This window comes from Pseudophryne corroboree, chromosome 11 (genome assembly GCF_028390025.1).
Source record: "Pseudophryne corroboree isolate aPseCor3 chromosome 11, aPseCor3.hap2, whole genome shotgun sequence".
Classification (NCBI taxonomy): domain Eukaryota; kingdom Metazoa; phylum Chordata; class Amphibia; order Anura; family Myobatrachidae; genus Pseudophryne; species Pseudophryne corroboree.
The window spans coordinates 143,653,964-143,674,929 of NC_086454.1; the positions used below are offsets into that span (position 1 = coordinate 143,653,964).

At 43.3% G+C, this 20,966-nt stretch overlaps 1 protein-coding gene across 3 annotated transcripts in view; it reads left to right on the forward strand.

Annotated features, from left to right (window-relative positions):
• The window catches only part of RTN3 (reticulon 3), a 129,932-nt gene that overhangs the window by 47,724 nt on the left and 61,242 nt on the right, over positions 1-20,966 (forward strand). For all 3 annotated transcript variants that reach the window (XM_063944898.1, XM_063944896.1, XM_063944897.1), the window contains exon 3: positions 1,693-2,769. In XM_063944898.1, coding sequence (XP_063800968.1) covers positions 1,693-2,769 — 1,077 coding nt within the window. The remainder of the gene's footprint in view (positions 1-1,692; positions 2,770-20,966) is intronic.

The following is a 20,966-nucleotide window of genomic DNA, read 5'->3' on the forward strand; positions in this document are numbered from 1 at the left end:
TTGGTGGAGAAGGCAATGCCTGTTTTATAAAAGACTGGGACCGATTTATTAAGCCTGGTGAAGTGAATTTATTAAGCCTGGGGAAGGCGATAACGAACCAGCCAATCGGCTCCTAACTTCAAGGTTACAGGCTGGGATTGAAAAGTGACAGTTAGGAGCTGACTGGCTGGTGCGTTATCACCTTCCACTTTTATCACTTCACCAGGCTTAATAAATCTGCCTTGAGACGGCAGAAGTGAGTCCTGCAGTCTGGTGCTTTCTAACTAGCAGCGTGTTACCCACTGACATCGTAACATATCTGGGAAACCACCCCAGGTAACAAACTTTTGGTATTGGGTAGAACCTCTGATATTCCACCCGATGCTAACTTAAGCATCAAAAATGAAATGACTGTATTTTGGCGGCTGTTGCAGGCATTGGTGGCTGTGGTTAGTAATCTGCCTGTGAAGTAGAAACTCTTTTTTAGTACTCCTATATAATTGTAGATTAAAAAATATATATATAAAAAGGCAACCCAGACACTAATGTGAACAGTGAGAGCTAATTGATGTTGCAGAGTACTTAGTAGTTCCTTTCTCCCCCCACAGCACTCGCATGAACAAGTGCATCTTCCAGTGGCAGGCGGTAATACATTAGATTAAATGCATGTTAGTATTTAGAAATAAATGAGGACAGTCCAACATATTTATTTATATATATATATATATATATATATATATATATATATATGGGTTAAAAACACAATATTAGGCTGATATTGTGTAATAACCACGTGCTGCACAAGGCAATTATGCAACATGCTAGAGGATTTCAGAAATTGTGCCTTGTGGAACAAGTGTTCCTGCAGCAAAGTTCGCATATCCGTCTTTGTTCAGCTATGTTGCAGCAATGTCTCAAATGTGACCGTCATGTTTTTCATAGTGCAGTAAATAAACATCTTATTTTTTAGCTTAGTCTGACTCTTGAGCAAATAATCCTGGTATCTTTTTTTATGGGTCACATTATTTATTACTTCTGTGTATGTAGCAAAGTGTGTTTAAATATAAGACAACCCTATGAAGATGGGGTCACCTCTTGCACCTTGAAGCAGTGGATAGTGCTGGCAGAGTTTAGTTTTAATTACCTGGATCTGAGAGGGTCGTTCAGAAGTGATCACTAGGTACCGCATGCTTGTGTCCACCGTGCAGTAGCATGTGTAAAATGTTCTGTTGCGACTGATGAAATATGTACATATTACTTATGAAAAAAGAAATATGAGACTGCGCTTTGACTTAAAAATATATTTATATATATTAATACATTAAAAATGCACTACAATACATAGATACCGGCCAGTGACGGCACCAGGTGTATAAATTCTGTTTCTATGTACATATTACATATGTAGCGACAGATCTGCTCAGGTAGCAGTATGTATGAGTTCTGTCTGACCTGCTCATATTCGGGTAAAAACATATTAATAAGAAACCTGGCACCGCTGTAGTTATGAGCACATACACATGGGCAAATAAATGCACTGTGCTGAATTTTGTATTAATGTTGCCACTTGTAGTAATCTGGCTACGTGTCAATGATTTCCCTGTGCCAGTATGTAAAATAGATATTAATAAAACAGCTTTGCCCTGTCAATAAACGGACATTTTATTAGTGGGACAGTCTTTACAGACTTTTCTCTGACGCCCTTCTCTCCAGAACTTCAACCCAAACACCCCAGTCCAGAATCACCTGGGTCTCCTTTTGAAATGATTGCCAACAGCTCACGCTTTGAGTTCAAGGACATTGAAGACAAAGGAAACCTCTATGGACTTTCACAAACCTCTGACCAATCTACAAAAGCGGATGAATCATTTTTGGTTGGATATGCACGCCCAGGTGTTTCTATTACTAAGGAAGATTCATTCATAAACAGGGATGTTTTCATGCATGTCAGAACACATACAGGGCAAGAGGATTCGGAGACTGAACATTTGCCTATTGAAGTTTCTAAGTTATCTGACCATCAAACAGAATCCGGTCCTCAAGGTTTGAATAAAGGCATGGATGTACTTAACAAAGCTTCAGCAGAAGACAGCTACATGAAACAAAATTTAGGATCTCTGAAAGCATGTGGAGAATCAGCAGAGTTTCGTTCTACAAAAAGTGAAGACCATTCATATGACTCCAGGTCTGATCTCAGGTGGCCAGATGCTGATGAAGACCAGGATAGCTCAGGAGAGTCTGATGACACAGTTATAGATGCTGGTTGGCGATTCAAAGGTTCAGAGACAGATCGTAGAGAGCAAACGGAGGATGGCTGGGTAGAAATCGGCGATACACAGCAGGGGAATGAACGCGAGAGACAATATCCGGCAAAGGAAGAGAATCCTGACATCCATTCAGATCCCCTCTGGTCGGCACAGTACAGCAAGACCCAAAATTTATTGTTAACTGGCAGTGGAACCGATAAACTGAACAGAGCCGCATCGCATATTCCAGACTCTCCTCACAGCGAAGGCTTTGTAGACCTGGCAGAAACTCATGATACTGACTCTCATAGAGGAGCAGTTCTTCAGTCCGAGTCATTGGAAGACCAAGTGCAGGAAAATTTAACCATTGAAGCTCTAAGAGCATTGGCAGCTGGGGTGCAAGATTGGAATTCAGAAAGCCTGGAATCCTCTCCTGAAATCTTGTGCCCCCAGTATGGCAACTTTCAAGGAATAAAATCCGCTGACAGACCAGGCCAAGCAGAATCATTCACAGGCTCCACTATTGGTATTCTGACCTTCAAAGGTAAAGAAGATTTTTTTAACCAATGCACCATTGGCATGATCCTCACGTTGTTGACTTACACCGTTCATGTCCAGTTATATTGTTGGCATGAACTACTGGCATGCTCTGTAGATGTCCTATTACCTGTTGCAAGCATGTATCGTAGATGATCAGTGGCACATCTTTGCCTATTCAGCATGCGCAACTCGCTCTTGGTACAGCAACCTGCCCTCTCTGTACACATTGCTGCCATGCACGGCTATAACATTTTACCTTTACCTGCTTCCTATATGTAATTGATATGTTTTGAATTGGCATGCTTGTATCTTTTCTCTATATTTCCCCCTTCTAATTTTCTGTAACTGTATAGATTACATACATGCCTTCTCGGGCTTTCAATTGTTTTGTATTATTATTATTATTATTTTATTTTATTAATAGAATGTATTTACTCAAACACCTGACAATACTGAAGGTTTCATGTACACCAGTATAGAAGTATTTAGGGCCTTTTAATGGAGCAGATATGGATGAATTATTTTTTCAATCTTCCCCCTTTTTTTTTTTTTTTTTTTTTTTTTTTGAGTCTTAAGCATAAATTCATAAAACTGTTATTGGTTGTTAAACTTTATTTCTGGATTAAAACCAAATAATAACACTGATTCTGTATAAGTGCCCAGAACTATTTAATTGCTCCCACATAAGAACGCAACTACCTGTAGTGCATTAACTAGTGCTTCAGGGCTAATTGTGTAACCGCATCACACCCCGGGAGATGCAGTTTACCACGACTAAGCCCAGGGCACTATTTGCGGTAAAGTGCACCTCCCAGGTTAAGTGTTAGATGCAGTGCAGTCAGTTTAATAGCTCCAGGTACTTAACCCATGAACTTTATCCCCACAATGCTAATTGAATCATTGAGAATTATTTTTATGGAGATCAAAAACCATGATGGATATCTCTATATTCCATGGTATCTGCCTACAGTACACTATTGAGAAGATAATTTTACTTGTAGGTCACTGAGGTACAAAGTGGCGACAGTCTCCTAGTTCCATCCCACCAACGTATTTATATTTTAGTTTTTATGATTTTTATTTATAGCATATGCCGCACGCATATGTAACCCTTCTGCTATATGAAATTAATGAAAATTAAGTTATTGTTGTTAAGACTCTTGCCCATATCTTAATTGTATATCTCTATTTTGTATAGCTGTTAGATACAGTTGGGTCTAGTATTACATAAAATGTACAGCACAGAAAAAGAGGAATTCAGTTGTGGTGAATCCTTTTGCCTGGCTTAATTCAGTGCGACAATAGCCGCGCTATACGGCAGCTGGATCTTGCAAAAATGTGTTTGAATCCCCATAGCATCATCTCTCATTCAGCTGGGAAAAAAGCGCAAGATGGGGTACCGTGCTGGCGTTTAAACATAGCAACAGCAATTCTCACCGTTAGTTAAATCCCCCCCCCCCCCCCCCCCCCCCCTATATGTCATTGCCACGTAGGAAATTGTATAAAGTACATTAAAAATTAAATATGTTTTGGCACTTTCAGTCCAGATGTTCAAAATCGTTAAAATGGTGATAAACTTCCTACACATTTGTATACTTAAAATGTGGGGGAATAGGGGTCCAGGCGACCAATGTTCTTAAATGAATATACGTATTATGAAGAAAAACTAAAAACAAGTTCTATGGTATAATAAAATAAAAAGTAGAGGGAATGATAGTTTTTGGTAAAACGTTTTGACAGCAAATTTATTTTCAAGAGATATATGGAATTTAAAAAAAAAAAAAAGGTTTTACACATAAACGTATACGCCCCACTTCCGTCCTAGGTTAACAGGCTATGTGCCCCACTTCTGGTGATTCTTTCCGCGGCGTCACATGGTCTGTCCGCGGCGTCATAGGGTCACAGTGGTTTTGCTTCCAGGTATATGCCCGCCTCAAGTACTTATGCCAGTGGCCATAAACTGGGGACGGAAGCGGGGCGGACCATACTCCACACCGCCACCTAGCCTTCCGCTCAACTGGAGGTGGGGAGGACGCGCATATGCAGTACATAACCGCTGACACAGGAAGAGTAGTGGAAGTACGAACAACTAAGGGAATTGACTCTCCATCATTTCTAACGTTTTGAATGCTCATTTTTTAAATGTATTTAGAACACCGATTCTCTACTATATTAGGAATCAGCTCCATTGTTTTTTAGCTAAAAATTTGTCATTAGTTAATAGATTAATTAACAGGAAATGATGTCACAGCCTGAATCCTTAATACTAGCAGGTATAAATATCAGCCCTGCCCATTTGTGTGTTACCCCTTGATGAAGTCAGACTGATGAAACGCGTTGGGTACTCCTCTATGACTCTCCACACTAAGATAAGCTAAAATTTCTCATACTAAAAGTCTGTTTTTAATTAGCTTCTAAGAATCTTTTCTCTATATACATTTTTTTTATACCCTTTCTTTTTAGTATTTGTTCTTAAACTTTTCTGGCGTATACGTTTCTGTAAAACCTTTAAAAAAAAAAAAAAAATCCATATGTCTCTTTCCCCACATTTTTATTTAATTTGAACAGCAGCTTACCAGTGCTGAACTTTTAGGGGATGGCTGACGCCCTATAGTATAGAAGGGAGTGTTTTTATCTGTCAATACGAGACTATTATTGTGTTTTTTCATACTCGCATGTGGCCCTATACTTTTATTGCATACATTTGTATACTTATACACTTTATAAGCAAGATGGGAGAGGGGGAACATTCCAAGGGTCACATTTGGAGAACTGCAAGTGGACCTTACAGAATTGAAGAGGGTCATTCCACAGTCCTAAGTACTAGATGTAAATTATGCATTTAGAATTGGTCCAAGATCAATCCCAATGTATTGCCAACCATATTTTATTCAACTATGACTGACCGTAAAAGATCTGCGGCCACAGCAAGAACTAGAAACGGGAGAACTAATCACTTTGAAACAAAAGGGGTGATGAAGTTAGCAATCCGGGTTGTAGCTCCTGGGTCAAGTGCACGGAGCTAGTCAGGTGCTCCCATGGTAATCCTGTAATGACCATATTTCTGCTCGCTGTCTCCTGAGGGTGTGAGCAGAAATCTGCATTAACTAGTGCCTCGGGGCTAGTTGCAGGCTTACCACATGTGGTACCAGCACTGTGCCCGACACGTAACTGGCAGATGCAGTGTACCACAACTAAACCCCTGTCATCAGTTGCGGTAAGGTGTATGCCCCTGGTTAAGTGCAGTCAGTTGAATAGCTCTGGGCACTTAACTCAATAGCAACATCCCTGTGATGCTTATTGAATGGACCCCAAAGTGTTGGACTAGAACATTACATATTACATAGGTAATAGTCTTTTTTTTTTTTTTTTCTTCTTCTTTTTTTAGGTATATACATAATGGAGCGAATTTAAAAAAAAAAAAAAAAAAGATACCTGTTTATATAAGTATGTGACCACCGTTGCGAGGACATGCGTAAATTCTCTGAGTACTGTAGTTATAATCATACAGAGTTTATAGAGATAATGTAAAGATCATACAGGGGACTGCTTGTTAGAGCTTACATACAAACTCTGGGGCAGATGTATTAACCTGGAGAAGGCATAAGGAAGTGATATATCAGTGATATGTGCAAGGTGATAAAGGCAGCAGCCAATCAGTTCCATTATGTAAATGAACAGTTAGGATCTGATTGGCTGGTGCCTTTATCACCTTGCACATATCACTGGTTTATCACTTCCTTATGCCTTCTCCAGGATAATACATCTGCCCCTCTGTTCCATAAATCGGGCATTTCATGCTATGTGCAAGGTGATAAAGGCAGCAGCCAATCAGTTCCATTATGTAAATGAACAGTTAGGATCTGATTGGCTGGTGCCTTTATCACCTTGCACATATCACTGGTTTATCACTTCCTTATGCCTTCTCCAGGATAATACATCTGCCCCTCTGTTCCATAAATCGGGCATTTCATGCTAAAAAAAAAATCAAAAAATCAGTAAGAACGAAGTTAACTGTGTAAAACCTTGGCTAACTTATTCAGAGGACTACAGTATACAAGTGTAAGAGAGATCTTACATCACTTGTACTGATATAACATAGTGAGCTTGTCGCATCATAAGGAACATCTTATTTCAGTTTGTATCTAAAGCATTTGATACCTTTTGTATCTGTCATTGTGTAAATGTCAGCCCACCTCTACCCTAAATTATTGCCCTACATTGTGATGAGAGCATGATGCTTATTCTGGCGTTTTTGTATTTTAGCTATCATTATTCCGTTGTAGCGAGTGCATGACAGTGGGCTTGTTACTGCTGTGCTGCTAGCACTGGATGTATTGGAAGTGGCAGCAGTGGTACACTCCAGTTGCGTCAGGCGTAATTGTGCCAACTGGAAATAGCTGCGGTGGCAAAGGCTGTTTTTGCTAGTTCAGAGCTAAAACTCTTAAGAGCCTGATTTAGTGCTAGATGTAAACACAGGTAGAACTTTGTATCCTTTTGTGCTATTGGGAGGGAACTGGGGGTGGAAATAAAATATGCAGCATCTGGTTTAGCTGGACACTAAATCAGCGTAATAAATAAAGCTACCCATTATGTGTTTTCTGTATGTAGAAGAAGGCTGGATGGAATTAAATAGCATTTTGCAACCTTACTACGGCTATTTTGTTTAGGTACCAATTTGTACCCCCTAGCTGGATTTTATTTCTAAAACTCGTATAACCCTAAATCAAGTTTACAGTTACAATTGAGGCATAAAATTAAATGTGAAATGTTTGTTTTAGCTTCATCAGCAGAGTAAACTTCAATTTAGAGTTCATCTAGGACAGGCCTGGCCAACCTGTGGCTCTCCAGATGTAGTGAAACTACACATCCCAGCATGCCCTGCCACAGTTTTAGCATTCCCTAATAGCAAAACTGTGGCAAGGCATGATGGGACTTGTAGTTTTACAACAGCTGGAGAGCCACAGGTTGGCCAGGCCTGATCTAGGAGGTGCTTCCCTCCAACTCTAAAGGTGCGTACACACTGGGCGATTCGCTCCATGAGCCTGGTGTTTTTCCTACCTTCCCGGGCAGCCGACATAGTGTACACACTGAACCATATCGCTACTGATATTGTTTAGTGACCTCACGTTGCGGCTGGCCCGAACGTGCCGTTTTGGATGATGAGTCCTAGTTGAAATGAGCGTTTTCAATTAAAAATAGTCCAGTGTTTATGCACCTTAATGTATCTGTACAATCCAACATGTTTTTTTCCATAAATTCTGTTTATTGCACTGCAAAAGATAATACAGTGACACAGTGGTGTAAGTTCGTCCCAGTTGCCCGGAGGATATATATATATATATATATATATATATATATATATATATATATATATATATATATATATATATATATATATATATATATATATATATATATGTGAAATGGGGTGGGATGGATGGCACTCCAGCATGTGAATAAATGATCAGGAAACCAGGTAGGTAGCCGGGCTACCTACCTGGTTTCCTGATCATTTATTCACATGCTGGAGTGCCATCCATCCCACCCCCATTTCATATTACCTCAGGAAGGGCACCCAGACGAGTTAATCATTAAGGTATTGGAGTGCCGGACATCATCCTTGTTTGTTTATATATCTATATATATATCTATATCTATATATATATATATATATATATAGAGTGTTCTGGGAAAAAACATGTGTGTGTGTGTGTGTGTGTATATATATATATATACACACACATTTCATTGTCATTTATTTCAAATCACACATTTCTTAGCAGTCATACCTAGGATTAGAACCCATGACCTGTTACGCGGAAGCCAGACACCTCACTGATAAAGCTATTTGCTCCTGCATAGCAAGCCTGCAGACTCTAACTATATGAAGCTACTAGTTAGAATTGTTAGCCGACACACACTACATAGATCTGCTCTGTCACTCACAATGCTGATTATTTCTCTGACAATTTATTTTGCAAGTCTCATAGCCAGGAGAGGTGCCCCCTCATAGCAGGAGCCCGGCAGCAGCCGACTCCGTTGCCTCCCACAGTTACGCCTCTGCGGTGACACAGGAATAGAAAAACATGGTGTCATCAGTAGTATTCAGTTGGATGATATTAAGTAGTTGACAGTTAACAGTAACAAGAAAAACGTTACACGAGATTAGAACTTAAAGTGTAGGACCAAATTAAAGAAAGGTAAAGGAAATAAAACATGTTATCTAAAATTTTGTAAAAGATAAAAGTAAAAAAATAATAATGATAAAAGTGAAAAAGATAAACACGAAGTGGATGCGAGAACCAAAAAAGGGAGCACAATGCAATGTAATTAATAGTCCCACAACCATGTGATTAAATGAAAGTAATAGTCTCGCGTCAATCTTGTTTCAACTGTCAGATGTTCTGTAAGATTGTTTTGTGGAACTAGGGGGGTCATTCCGACCTGATCGCACGCTAGGATTTTTCGCTGCGCTGTGATCAGGTCACTACTGCGCATGCGTAAGCACCGCAATGCGCAGGCATGTCGTACGAGTACAAAGCCGATCGTTGCTGAGCGATGGATTTAACGAGGAATCTATTCGTACAGCCGATCGCAATGAGAATGACTGGAAGAGGGCATTTGTGGGTGGCAACTGACCGTTTTCTGGGAGTGTTTGAAAAAATGCAGGCATGTCCAAGTGTTTGCAGGGCGGGTGTCTGATGTCAGTTTTGGACAAGAACAGGCTGAAGTGATCGCAGCGGTTGAGTAAGTTCTGAGCTACTCAGAAACTGCACAAAACTTTTTTGTACCGCTTGGCTGCACATGCGTTCGCACACTTGCAAAGCAAACATACACTCTCCTATAGGCAGCGACTATCTGTTCGCAGCGCTGCAAAAAATAGCTAAAGAGGGATCAACTCGGAATGACCCCCTTTGTGTAGAGACGCTGAACCCACAATGAATCATAGAATGAGTGTGGTAATTTCCTATAAAGGTATCATTAAGAATCCCCCAGCTGTCATGAACACCTCCGTGAAGAAGCAGAGGATGCTGACACTATAGCTTATATAAAAATTGCAATTTGCAGACGCATCATCTTTATATCCTTATGCATGGCCGTAAAGATAAAAACAGAAGACCCCTACCCCACAGCCATATCACACATCGGTTATACCCCTTTCACACCGCCAATGCCTGATGGAAACGGGTCCTTCACGGGTGGGATCCAGCATTGGATCCTAACAGCAGGCATACCGTCCCGGCAATTTGCCAGGTCGGTTGCCATAGCAAGGGGAGGCAGCGCTGGGAGATGAGGTCATCTCCGCACCACCTCTCCCTATTGTAGTGGACAGGTACCGGGTCGCATCGACCCGGGGACCCATTCACGCTGCCACTAACCCGGTATTTAACCCGGGAATAACACTGCTTTATTCCCAGGTTGAATTACTGGGTCAGGCGACCTGGGAATTCGACCATGGCCCTTTCACACCGCACACTGACCAGTGTCCACTAGGCAATATGCCGGCTTATTTGTGCGGTGTGAAAGGGGTATTATAGGAGTACATAATTGTACAGTATTAGAGCAGACTTTACCGTAAGGACAGAGGAGGATATAGGGCAGGGGTAACTTGGAGCCCTTCTTTGCTGTTTTGTTTTATTTTTAAGATTCTTTCTTTCCCAAGAGGGCATTATATTACCATTTTGTTAAAGTTCTTTCTTACCCAATAGAACATTATGGGGTGTATTCAATTGATGCCGGATTTGGCAGTTCCCGACAATGCCAATCTGACTTTTTTTAAAGTCGGATTGACATTGTCGGAAATGGGGCTAAAACCTGTTGGATTTGGCCGCGAATCTGACAAGCGTGGATTTGCAGCTAATCCGCAAGTCGGAAATTGTTGAGCTGTCGGAAAAATGGCAGCCAAATTGAATAGGTCGGAACACTTTCCAACCTTAAAAAGTTGGAAACTGCCGATAAGACGTCAGTTTCAACTTGAATTGAATACCCCCTATATCATTATATGTGCCAAATGCTTGCCCACCTTGCGCTTGGTGTTAAGTTGTAGATTAATCACATGGAAAACAGTGTGTGTACAGTACTTGCAGTCAGTAAAGAGGTGTGTATGCGTCTACCTCTATGTTTTTTTTTTGGTTTTTTTGCACGAACGCTGTGCTGAGCTATGTATATGCTCATAATATAATTTCCTGCTAGGGTTCTTTTTGCATTTAAATGAGCTCCCCAGGATCCACCTCACTACAGCTTGCATACATTTGTTGATGAAAATGTTCTGATATTGCGGTGGGATTCCCGGTTATTGTTTAACAGATTTTACAGTTCTGGTGTAGTGGGTAAAACCGCCCCTTTTCTGCAAACTTTTTCTTTTGCAAATAAAAGTGAACCTGTCATCTGCACATAAACCATATGGCTGCAAGTGGATACTTACCCACAGTAGTTAATTGTTAAAGAAACCTAAATGTTGCAAGGACCGGTTTGCCCTACTGGGGGCAATTCAGTTCAGAATCATGGCTATGTAGTACCAGAGAGGACTGAACTTCAGCTTCTCGTGGCCACCAACATCTCCCTTTCCTTTCACATGCCATAGAGGTGCAAAGTGCAGTGTTGTCCTACAATAATTCTCAGGGATGTGTGCAGACATGCATTGTGACTGCGCCTTATAATGCTGCTAGCTATGAATTCTCTCGTCTGTATATCGCAGCCACTTGCATTTGTTAGGAAAAGATGCTGTGTGAATGCCGGCAATGGCACCCTACATAGCAAGTTACCAACCCCATAGAGGTGTGAATTAAAATACAACTTTTAGGGACTACTGTAAGTGCAGTGTACAAGTGCCCTAAATCAATGGCACCACCCCAAATTGATTTCTAAAGCTGGGTACACACCTGAACGATCCGTGATCTTGTTAAGTGGCCGATATGATATATCATACCTGCAAATGATGGCGCGATCTATCATGTAGGGAGATCGTATCCAATGAATTGTTGCTCCTGTACACTGTGCCGTTGTGCGTGCACAACGTACATGATGTGCACCATCAGATGGGATAACACGATTGACTACATGTGTAAACGATAGATTGGGTATGCATGATATATCGTATAGTATGTACCTGGATTTAGTCTTCTGCAGCATGAAATCATCTGCTTGAAACCAAACTTAATTGTTTCTTTAATGTAGGAATGGATAGTTCCGAGAGCCATACAAGCTATAGCACGTACGGATCTACTGCTGGTGCCCTTTTGGGGTAATTTCTGTAGCTTTCAATGGAACATAAGTTACAAATTGACTCCTCTGTTTTCCTGGTTGCTCCTTTATTTTAGATGATACTTGTAATTCTGCGGTTTCTTTTAATTCACTCTCCTGACCTGGTCTCAGAAAGATCTACTACAGACAGTTTTGCTATAATTTTAGAACATTTCTTTCCTGAGAACTTTGTCATCTACTTTCCAGTCAGAGACCTGGGTGTTCGCTAGTTAATGAAATTCTATGTCACACCTTTTAGATTTACCATGGAGCTTAATTCATTAAAATGTATATTTGTCTTGCACATTGGTTGAGCAAGTGGTGATGTCTGCTTCAGAGACGGTTATTTTGCATATACCAGTGATGGTCCTATAACCACTTAACTGAAAGCTTTTTTTAATTTATTTTACTATCCGTATTTTTATGAATTCAGTAAATAACCTCTATTTAAATATATATTTCAGACTATTCTAGTAAACAAGATATGCTTAGGATGGGGACTAACATCACCCTGGGGTTGGCGATTGGACCCCTGTAGCATCATTCCCCATTGCTGGGACATGTCCTATCACTCTTGTAGTCATAGATCCACTTTAGCATTAACCCCCTCCCCCCCCCCCCCCCCCAATCCCAGTGACCATAGATCTCTATTGTAAAATTACTCCCACCCCGCCTAGCAAACTTTAGCATTACCACTCGACTCCCCTCTCATATATGCAGAACGATAAGTTCCCTTGCTGCAGTCAGGGGGCCTATTGATCACGCATAAGTCCCCTCTGAGTGCAGAGCCTCTGATCCATTTTGCATTTCGCGCTACATATTGCCAATCACAAGGCATCATCGGGGATACAAAGGGCAAGTGATGTTGACAATCACAGACCACTGCATCACAGGGGATACTTGAGGTTACAGCTCATGCCAGTTAAAGGGAAAGAAAAAAGTGAACTCTTGCTTTGGGTAATGCAGTTAAACAGCAGAGGAAGCCTTTAGTGGGCTGAAGCAGCGTTTAGTCTATTTTGTCTACCAGTTTGCCGAGAATCAGTGACACCTGAGGGTACTACAGGTACTTGACTAGGATTCAGAACACCCGACTTATATCCATGAGGTTCTGGTTGTTGGCCACTTGAAAATGTACAGTCTTGCTACTGTTGGTCCTGTCCACAAAGCAGCGGCTGCACCACTGTGTGTAAGCGACTGATATCCTTGTCTCTACAACTGGTTAATAAAGAAAATGTTCCACTTTGTGATAAAAGGATCTGTCCTCATTGTTGATGAATATTTTTTAAATACTTTTTTGAAATGAGGGAAAAAATAACTTCTATTTTTTTCATAACTAGTTCACCTCCGGAAAGAATTGATAACATAAGTTAATTAGATTAACTGTAAACTAATAAGTTACTAGTTGGGAATTGTTTTTCTCTGGCATCCATAAGGGATACAGGGGTGAACTTAGTACGATGGGGTATAGAAGGGGTCCAAAGGAGCCGGTGCACTTTAAATTTCTTCCACTGGGTGTGCTGGCTCCTCCCCTCTATGCCCTTTTCCACAGGCAGTTTTAAAAAAAATGCCCTCAGGAGAGGATGCACACTGGGAGCTCCAGAGAAATTTTCAGTTTTGTTTTAAACTTTTTTTATTTTAGGTATACTGTCTGGGCAACAGTATACCTGCACCGTGGGAGTGGGGGGGCTACCGGCCTCTGTAAGGTGTCAGAGCCGCTTCCCCGCTGCAGGACCACCGTCCTGAGAAGTTGTTGTTCCGTGGTGCACTGCACCTTGACGGTCGCAATCGCAGCACGCTGCAGACCCCTAACGCTGCCTAAAGGTGTGAAGTGTGGTGAGTACAAACCGGGGGCCTCGCTAGTGGGGTCCCACTGTTCTAGGTGCGGCGGACGGGACCTTCTGGGACCAGCTTCAGCCCCTCACGCAGAACTGGCAGCGATTATGCAAACTAGCTAGTCTGTGAGGCTTGTACACTGTGGGAGACTTGGCCAGTATAAATATTGTCAGCGGCTCTGGCGCCATTGTAGGGGGCGGAGCTTGTTCAGAGCGGGACCAGCGGCATTTTGGCGCCTTCCTCTGTATAAGCAGCAGCAGTAAGGACACGCAGCTCCTCCAGAGACCCGGGAGACACTGGAAACTGGTACAGGGGTGTGTACTAGCAGGGGGAGAGCCGCTATTGCACACAATATAGTGTCTTTAAAAAGACGCACAATCCGGGTTACTTGTAGATATATTTCACCTTGCAGTTGTTACTACAAGCGGGGGGGTGCTGTCCTCCTCTCATTTTGAGTCACCATCGCACATGCAGTGAGGCAGGCTTGTTATACTTGTCTGTGAGTTCTCTGTGTGTGTGTGTGTGTGTGTGTGTGTGTGTGTGCTGTTTACAGTCAATATTGTTAAACACACTATGCAAAGTTTGTCATGCAAGATTCTCCCCTTCTACAGGGCAATGTGGAGACTGGGGGGGAGGGTCAGGAGTCTTCTTGGCTCGGTGCCATTAAGACTATGGGGCTAATTCAGACCTGTTCGCTCACTAGGGTTTTTTTGCAGTCCTGCTTTCGCCTAGTCGTCGCCCATAGGGGAGTGTATTTTCGCTTTGCAAGTGTGTGAACGCATGTGTAGCAGAGCTGTACAAACATATTTTGTGCAGTCTCTGAGTTGCCCAGGACTTACTCAGCCGCTGCGAACACTTCAGCATGTCCGGGACCGGAATTGACGTCGGGAACCCTCCCTGCAAACGATTGGACACGCCTGCGTTTTTCCTGACACTCCCAGAAAACGGTCAGTTGCCACCCACAAACGCCTTCTTCCTGTCAATCTCCTTGCGAACGCCCGTGCGAATGGATCCTTCGCACAAACCCATTGCTGGGTGGCGATCCACTTTGTACCCGTGTGATGCACCTGCGCATTGCGGTGCATGCGCAGTTTAGACCTGATCGCCTGCTGTACGAAAACGCAACATAGCGATCAGGTCTGAATTAGGGATGTAGTATGAGTTTCCGGCGGCCAGCATACCGGCGCCGGGATCCCGACCGCCGGCTTGCCGACAGCGGTGCGAGTTCAAATGAGCCCCTTGCGGGCTTGGTGGGCTACGCTATCTGTTCTCGCTACAGGGGGTCGTGGACCCCCAAGAGGGAGAAAAGGTGTCAGTATGGCGGTTGTCGGGATTCCGGCGCCGGTATACTGTGCGCCGGGATCCCAACAACCGGTATACTGAATACCACCCATGAATTAGCCCCCATGATGGCTGACATGTCATCCCAGCTTGATGCAAATAAGCAAACAACAATACAACTGCAACAGGCGGTTGCAGACCTTGCGGCAAAGGCTGATGACAGACTTCCTTCCCTCAACAGTTCAGGGCCACTTAAGCGTGGGCTACCTGCTCTTCTGGTAGATGAGGAGGATATTCTGGAAGGGGGAGGAATTGGAACCTGATATAGAAGATTTCACTCCTGCAGAGGGTATTGAACCCCTAGTTCTTGCTATCAGAGATGTACTAAAAGTCCCTTTAGAAGAGGCTGCTTCAACGCAGTCGTTTTTTCTTGGGCAGAAAAAAGTTAACATCACTTTCCCTGATTCTCCAGAATTAGATGATGTTTTTAAACAAGCCTGGAAAAATCCTGATTAAAAGATATCGGGTTATTAGAAAGTTTTTACGATCTTTCCCATTCACACCAGAGGGTTGAAAATATTGGGAAGAATCCCAGGCTGTTGATGTCTCTGTCTCCCGCCTCTCTAAGAAGGCAGTGTTTCTGGCCCCTGAGTCTTTTCAGTTCAAGGACCCTGGGGATAGGAAAATAGAAACAACGCTAAAATCTATTTACACAGCGGCTGGCATATCACAAAGACCGGTGATAGCGGATTGCTGGATGTCACATGCCATTCACACCTGGGCTTCTCAGATTTAAGAGTGCCTTGCGGGGGACATGCCCCTGATCACTACGGTGACCCTAATTAAACACATTCAGGACACTGCAAATACTGTGTGACTCTCTCAAGGAAATAGGTTCTATTAATGCTAGAACTACTAGCATGGCAGTGTCGGCACGCAGAGCCTTGTGGTTGCATCAGTGGATTGCCGACGCAGATTCCAAGCACAGTGTGGAGGGGTGGTATTCATGTGACCGGTGGTCGGGAGACCGACAGTCACATGACCTCCTCCAGCATCCCGACCCCTCACTATCCCGATGGTCGGCATGCCGACCAACAGGGACTATTTCCACTCGTGGGTGTCCACGACACCTATAGAATGGGAATAGAACCCGTGGCGACCGCAGGTCGCCACTGAGCCCGCAGCGTGGCGAGCCCGCAAGGGGCTTGCTGCACTAGGCCCTCCCCGCCGGGATCCCGGCGTTGGTATGCTGCCGGGATCCTGGCGTCTGTATGCTCATACTACACCTGTGTGGAGAGTCTCCCTTTTTCAGGAGAATGGCTTTTTGGGCTCGAGTTAGATACATGGATTTCTAAGGTCAATGCGGGGAAATCCATGTTTCTCCCCTCTGGGGCCCCTCTGGCTAGGCGTTCCTACCCGGGGCCGTCTACTCATTCCTTTCGGACCTCTAGATTCAGGTCAAGAGCCAGAGGTGCATCCAATGCGGCACGAGGCACCAGAGGTAAGACTAGAAAACCAGCTGCTACCGCTGTTTCCCAGGACCCAGTCACCAGTGCAGCTTCCACAAAAGCTTCAGCATGACTGTGCCGGGGGGATCTCGAGGTGGGAGCTCGTCTACGTCACTTCAGCCACATCTGGGCAGACTCTTGCCGGCATACCTGGGTAAAGGAACTAATTTTCCTGGGTTACAAGCTGGGGTTCGACAGCGCTCCTCCCTAACAATTTTTCAAAACAGGCTTACCAGTTTTTGAGCATACCAGAGTTGCGCTACAACAAGCTATCCTCAAATTGGTCCAGTCCCAGGTCATTGTTCCAGTACCACTGTTGCAACAAAGAAAAGGTTATTACTCCAACCTTTTCGTGGTACCGAAACCAGACTGTTCGGTAAGACCCATTCTGAATCTCAAATCCCTGAACCCTTACCTCAAGGTTTTCAAGTTCAAGATGGAGTCCCTGGGGGCGGTTATTGCGGACCTGGAAGAAATGGTGTTCATGGTCTCTCTGGATATAAAGGATGCTTATCTCCACATCCCGGTTTGGCCCCCTCACCAAGCTTTTCTGAGGTTTGCCCTACTTGAACGATCACTATCAGTTTCAGGCGTTACCCTTCGGCCTGTCCAAAGCTCCAAGGGTATTCACAAAGGCGATGGTGGAGATTATGTTCCAACTCCGAGTCCAGGGGGTCAATGTGGTTCCTTATCTGGACGATCCTTTTGATAAATTGGTCGCTTTACCTGTTTCCTCTGATTCCGTTGCTCCTGAGGGTGCTCAAACGAATCAGGAATCAGGGGGTCCAAGCAATTCTGATTGCCCCAGATTGGCCTCGGAGGGCGTGGTACGCAGATCTTCAGGACATGTCCGTGGTAGACCCTTGGCCCATGTCACTGAGAAAAGATCTTCTACAACAAGGGCCATTCGTCTACCTGGACTTACGGCATCTTCGTTTAATGGCTTGTAAGTTGAGCAGAACATCTTGGCTCAAAAAGGCCTTTCCAAGAAGGTTATTGCAACCATGGTCCAGGCCAGAAAGCCGGTAACATCAAAACACTATCATCATATCTGGAGGAGATATCTATCCTGGTGTGAGGAACGCACATATCCACTGGCGGAGTTTCATTTGGGACGTCTTTTATGCTTTGTGCAGGCTGGCTCTCTTAATTTTCTTCCAGAAAAAGTTGACTGTTGCCAGAGGTTCAGACTTTCTTGCAAGGAGTTTTCCACATACAGCCTCCGTTTGTGCCGCCCACGGCAGCCTGGGACCTGAATGTAGTGCTAGAATTCCTACAGTCCTCCTGGTTTGAGCCTTTGATGTGGTGGAAGATAAGTATCTCACTTGCAAGACTGTGAGGCGTGTCTCCGAATTGGGGGCTTTATCGTGTAAGAGCCCCTACCTGGTCTTTTACGAGGACAGAGCGGAGCTCAGGACTAAACAGCAGTTCCTGCCGAAGGTTGTCTTTGCGTACCACCTGAATCAACCAATTGTTGTCCCATCTAATGCTGGCACTTTTGCTCCTCCGGAGTCATTGGATGCTATGCGAGCCTTGAAGATTTATGTCAAAAGGACAGCTCTGATCAGAAAGACGGATTCATTGTTCGTGCTCTATGATGCACAGAAAAAAGGTTGTCCCGCTTCTAAGCAGTCCATTGCTCGTTGGATTAGGCTGACTATCCAACAGGCCTACAGTCAGGTCCATAAGTATTGGGACATTGACACAATTCTCATATTTTGGGCTCTATACACCACCACAATGGATTTGAACTGAAACAAACAAAGTGTGCTTTAACTGCAGACTTTCCGCTTTCATTTGAGGGTATTTACATCCAAATCGGGTGAACGGTGTAGGAATTACAACTGTTTCTATATGTGCCTCCCACTTTTTAAGGGACCAAAAGTAATGGGCCAATTGACTCAAAAGCTATTTCATGGACAGGAGTGGGCTATTCCCTCGTTATTTCATCATCAATTAAGCAGGTAAAAGGTCTGGAGTAGATTCCAGGTGTGACATTTGCATTTGGAATCTTTTGCTGCTGACTCTCAATATGAGATCCAAAGAGCTGCCACTATCAGTGAATCAAGCCATCTTTAGGCTGAAAAATCAAAACAAACCCATCAGAGAGATGTCAAAAACATTAGGTGTGGCCAAATCAACTGTTTAGAACATTCTTAAAAAGTAAGAACGCATCGGAGAGCTCAGCAACACCAAAAGACCCGGAAGACCACGGAAAACAACTGTGGTGGATGACAGAAGAATTATTTCCCTGGTGGAGAAAAACCCCTTTACAACAGTTGCCCAGATCAAGAACACTCTCCAGGAGGTAGGTGTCTATGTGTCAAAGTCAACAATCAAGAGAAGACTTCACAAGAGTGAATATAGAGGGTTCACCACAAGATGTAAACCATTGGTGAGCCACAAAAACAGGAAGACCAGATTAGAGTTTGCCAAACAACATCTAAAAAAGCCTTTACAGTTCTGGAACAACATCCTATGGACAGATGAGATAAAGATCAACTTGTACCAGAGTGAAGGCAAGGAAAGAGTATGGGGAAGGAAAGGAACTGCTCATGATCCAAAACATACCTCCCCATCAGTGAAGCATGGTGGTGGTAGTGTCATGGCGTGGGCATGTATGGCTGCCAAAGGAAGTGGTTCCCTTGTATTTATGGATAATGTGACTGCTGACAAAAGCAGAAGGATGAATTCTGAAGTGTTTCGGACAATATTATCTGCTCATATTCAGTCAAATGCTTCAGAACTCATTGGACGGCACTTCACAGTGCAGATGGACAATGACCCGAAGCATACTGCTAAAGCAACCAAAGAGTTTTTTTAAGGCAAATAAGTGGAATGTTATGCAATGGCCAAGTCAATCACTTGACCTGAATCTGATTGAGCATGCATTTCACTTGATGAAGACAAAACGGAAGGGAAAATGCCCCAAGAACAAGAAGGAACTGAAGACATTTGCAGTAGAGTCCTGGCAGAGCATCACCAGGGATGAAACCCAGCGTCTGGTGATGTCTATACGTTCCAGACTTCAGGCTGTAATTGACTGCAAAGGATTTGCAACAAAGTAATAAAAAGTGAAAGTTTGATTTAGTATTGTTTATTTTGTCCCATTACTTTTGGTCCCTTAAAAAGTGGGAGACACATATAGAAACCGTTGTAATTCCTACACCGTTCACCTGATTTGGATGTAAATACCCTCAAATTAAAGCGGAAAGTCTGCAATTAAAGCACATCTTGTTTGTTTCATTTCAAATCCATTGTGGTGGTGTATAGAGCCCAAAATATGAGAATTGTGTAGATGTCCCAATATTTATGGACCGGACTGTATGTGTCGGCAGCCTTACCTGTTCCACAGTCTTTGAGGGCCCACTCTACAAGATTAGTGGGGTCTTCCTCGGCGGCTGCCCGATTTAGTCTCGGCCTTACAATTATGCCGAGCCTGCTACCTGGTCGGGGAAGAATACCTTTGTGAAGTCTACAAGTTTGATACCCTGGCGCCAAAGAGGATACCCAGTTTGGGCAGGCGGTTTTGCAGATGTCTCCGCACGTCCCCACCCATTCTGGATGCTTTTGGACGTCCCCATCGTACGAAGTTCACCCCAGTAATCCCTTATGCATGCCAGACACATGGGATTTTAATACCTACCTGTAAATCCCTTTCTCGTAGTCCATAAGGGATACTGGGTGCCCGTCTCAGTGTGTTGGCATGTCTGCAGGTTCTTTTCTAAAAAGTTACCTGTTCAGCTGGTGCTGTTTGTTCCATCCATTTGCTGGTTTTATGTTATGGTGTGCTGGTGTATGAATCTCACCACTCCTTGTTTTATGTTCCTTCTCTCAAGTATGTCATTTCTCCTTCGGGCACTATTTTGCTTAACTGCCTGTGAGAGGGGGCATAGAGGGGAGGAGCCAGCACACCCAGTGGAAGAAATTTAAAGTGCACCGGCTCCTTTGGACCCCTTCTATACCCCATGGTACTAAGTTCACCCCAGTATCCCTTGTGGACTACGAGAAAGGGAATTACCGGTAGGTATTAAAATCCTCTTTTTGTTTATCTGTAAAACACTTTAGTGAAAAATATTTGATTTTCAAACAAAAAAACAAATAATTTTTCCAAATCTTGCATTTAAACGCAATAGGAGTGTGTGGATTATCTATTAGTACTATAGTACTAGCAATTATTTATGTATCCTGTTGTCTTGATCCAGACAAAAATGATTCCTCCTATTTTATGATATTTATCCACCACTAATTTATAGGGGTCGATTCTTGCTTTTGTTCTATTATTATAACTCAGACAGGTCACACATTTGGATGGCTTAACTGGACACAATCT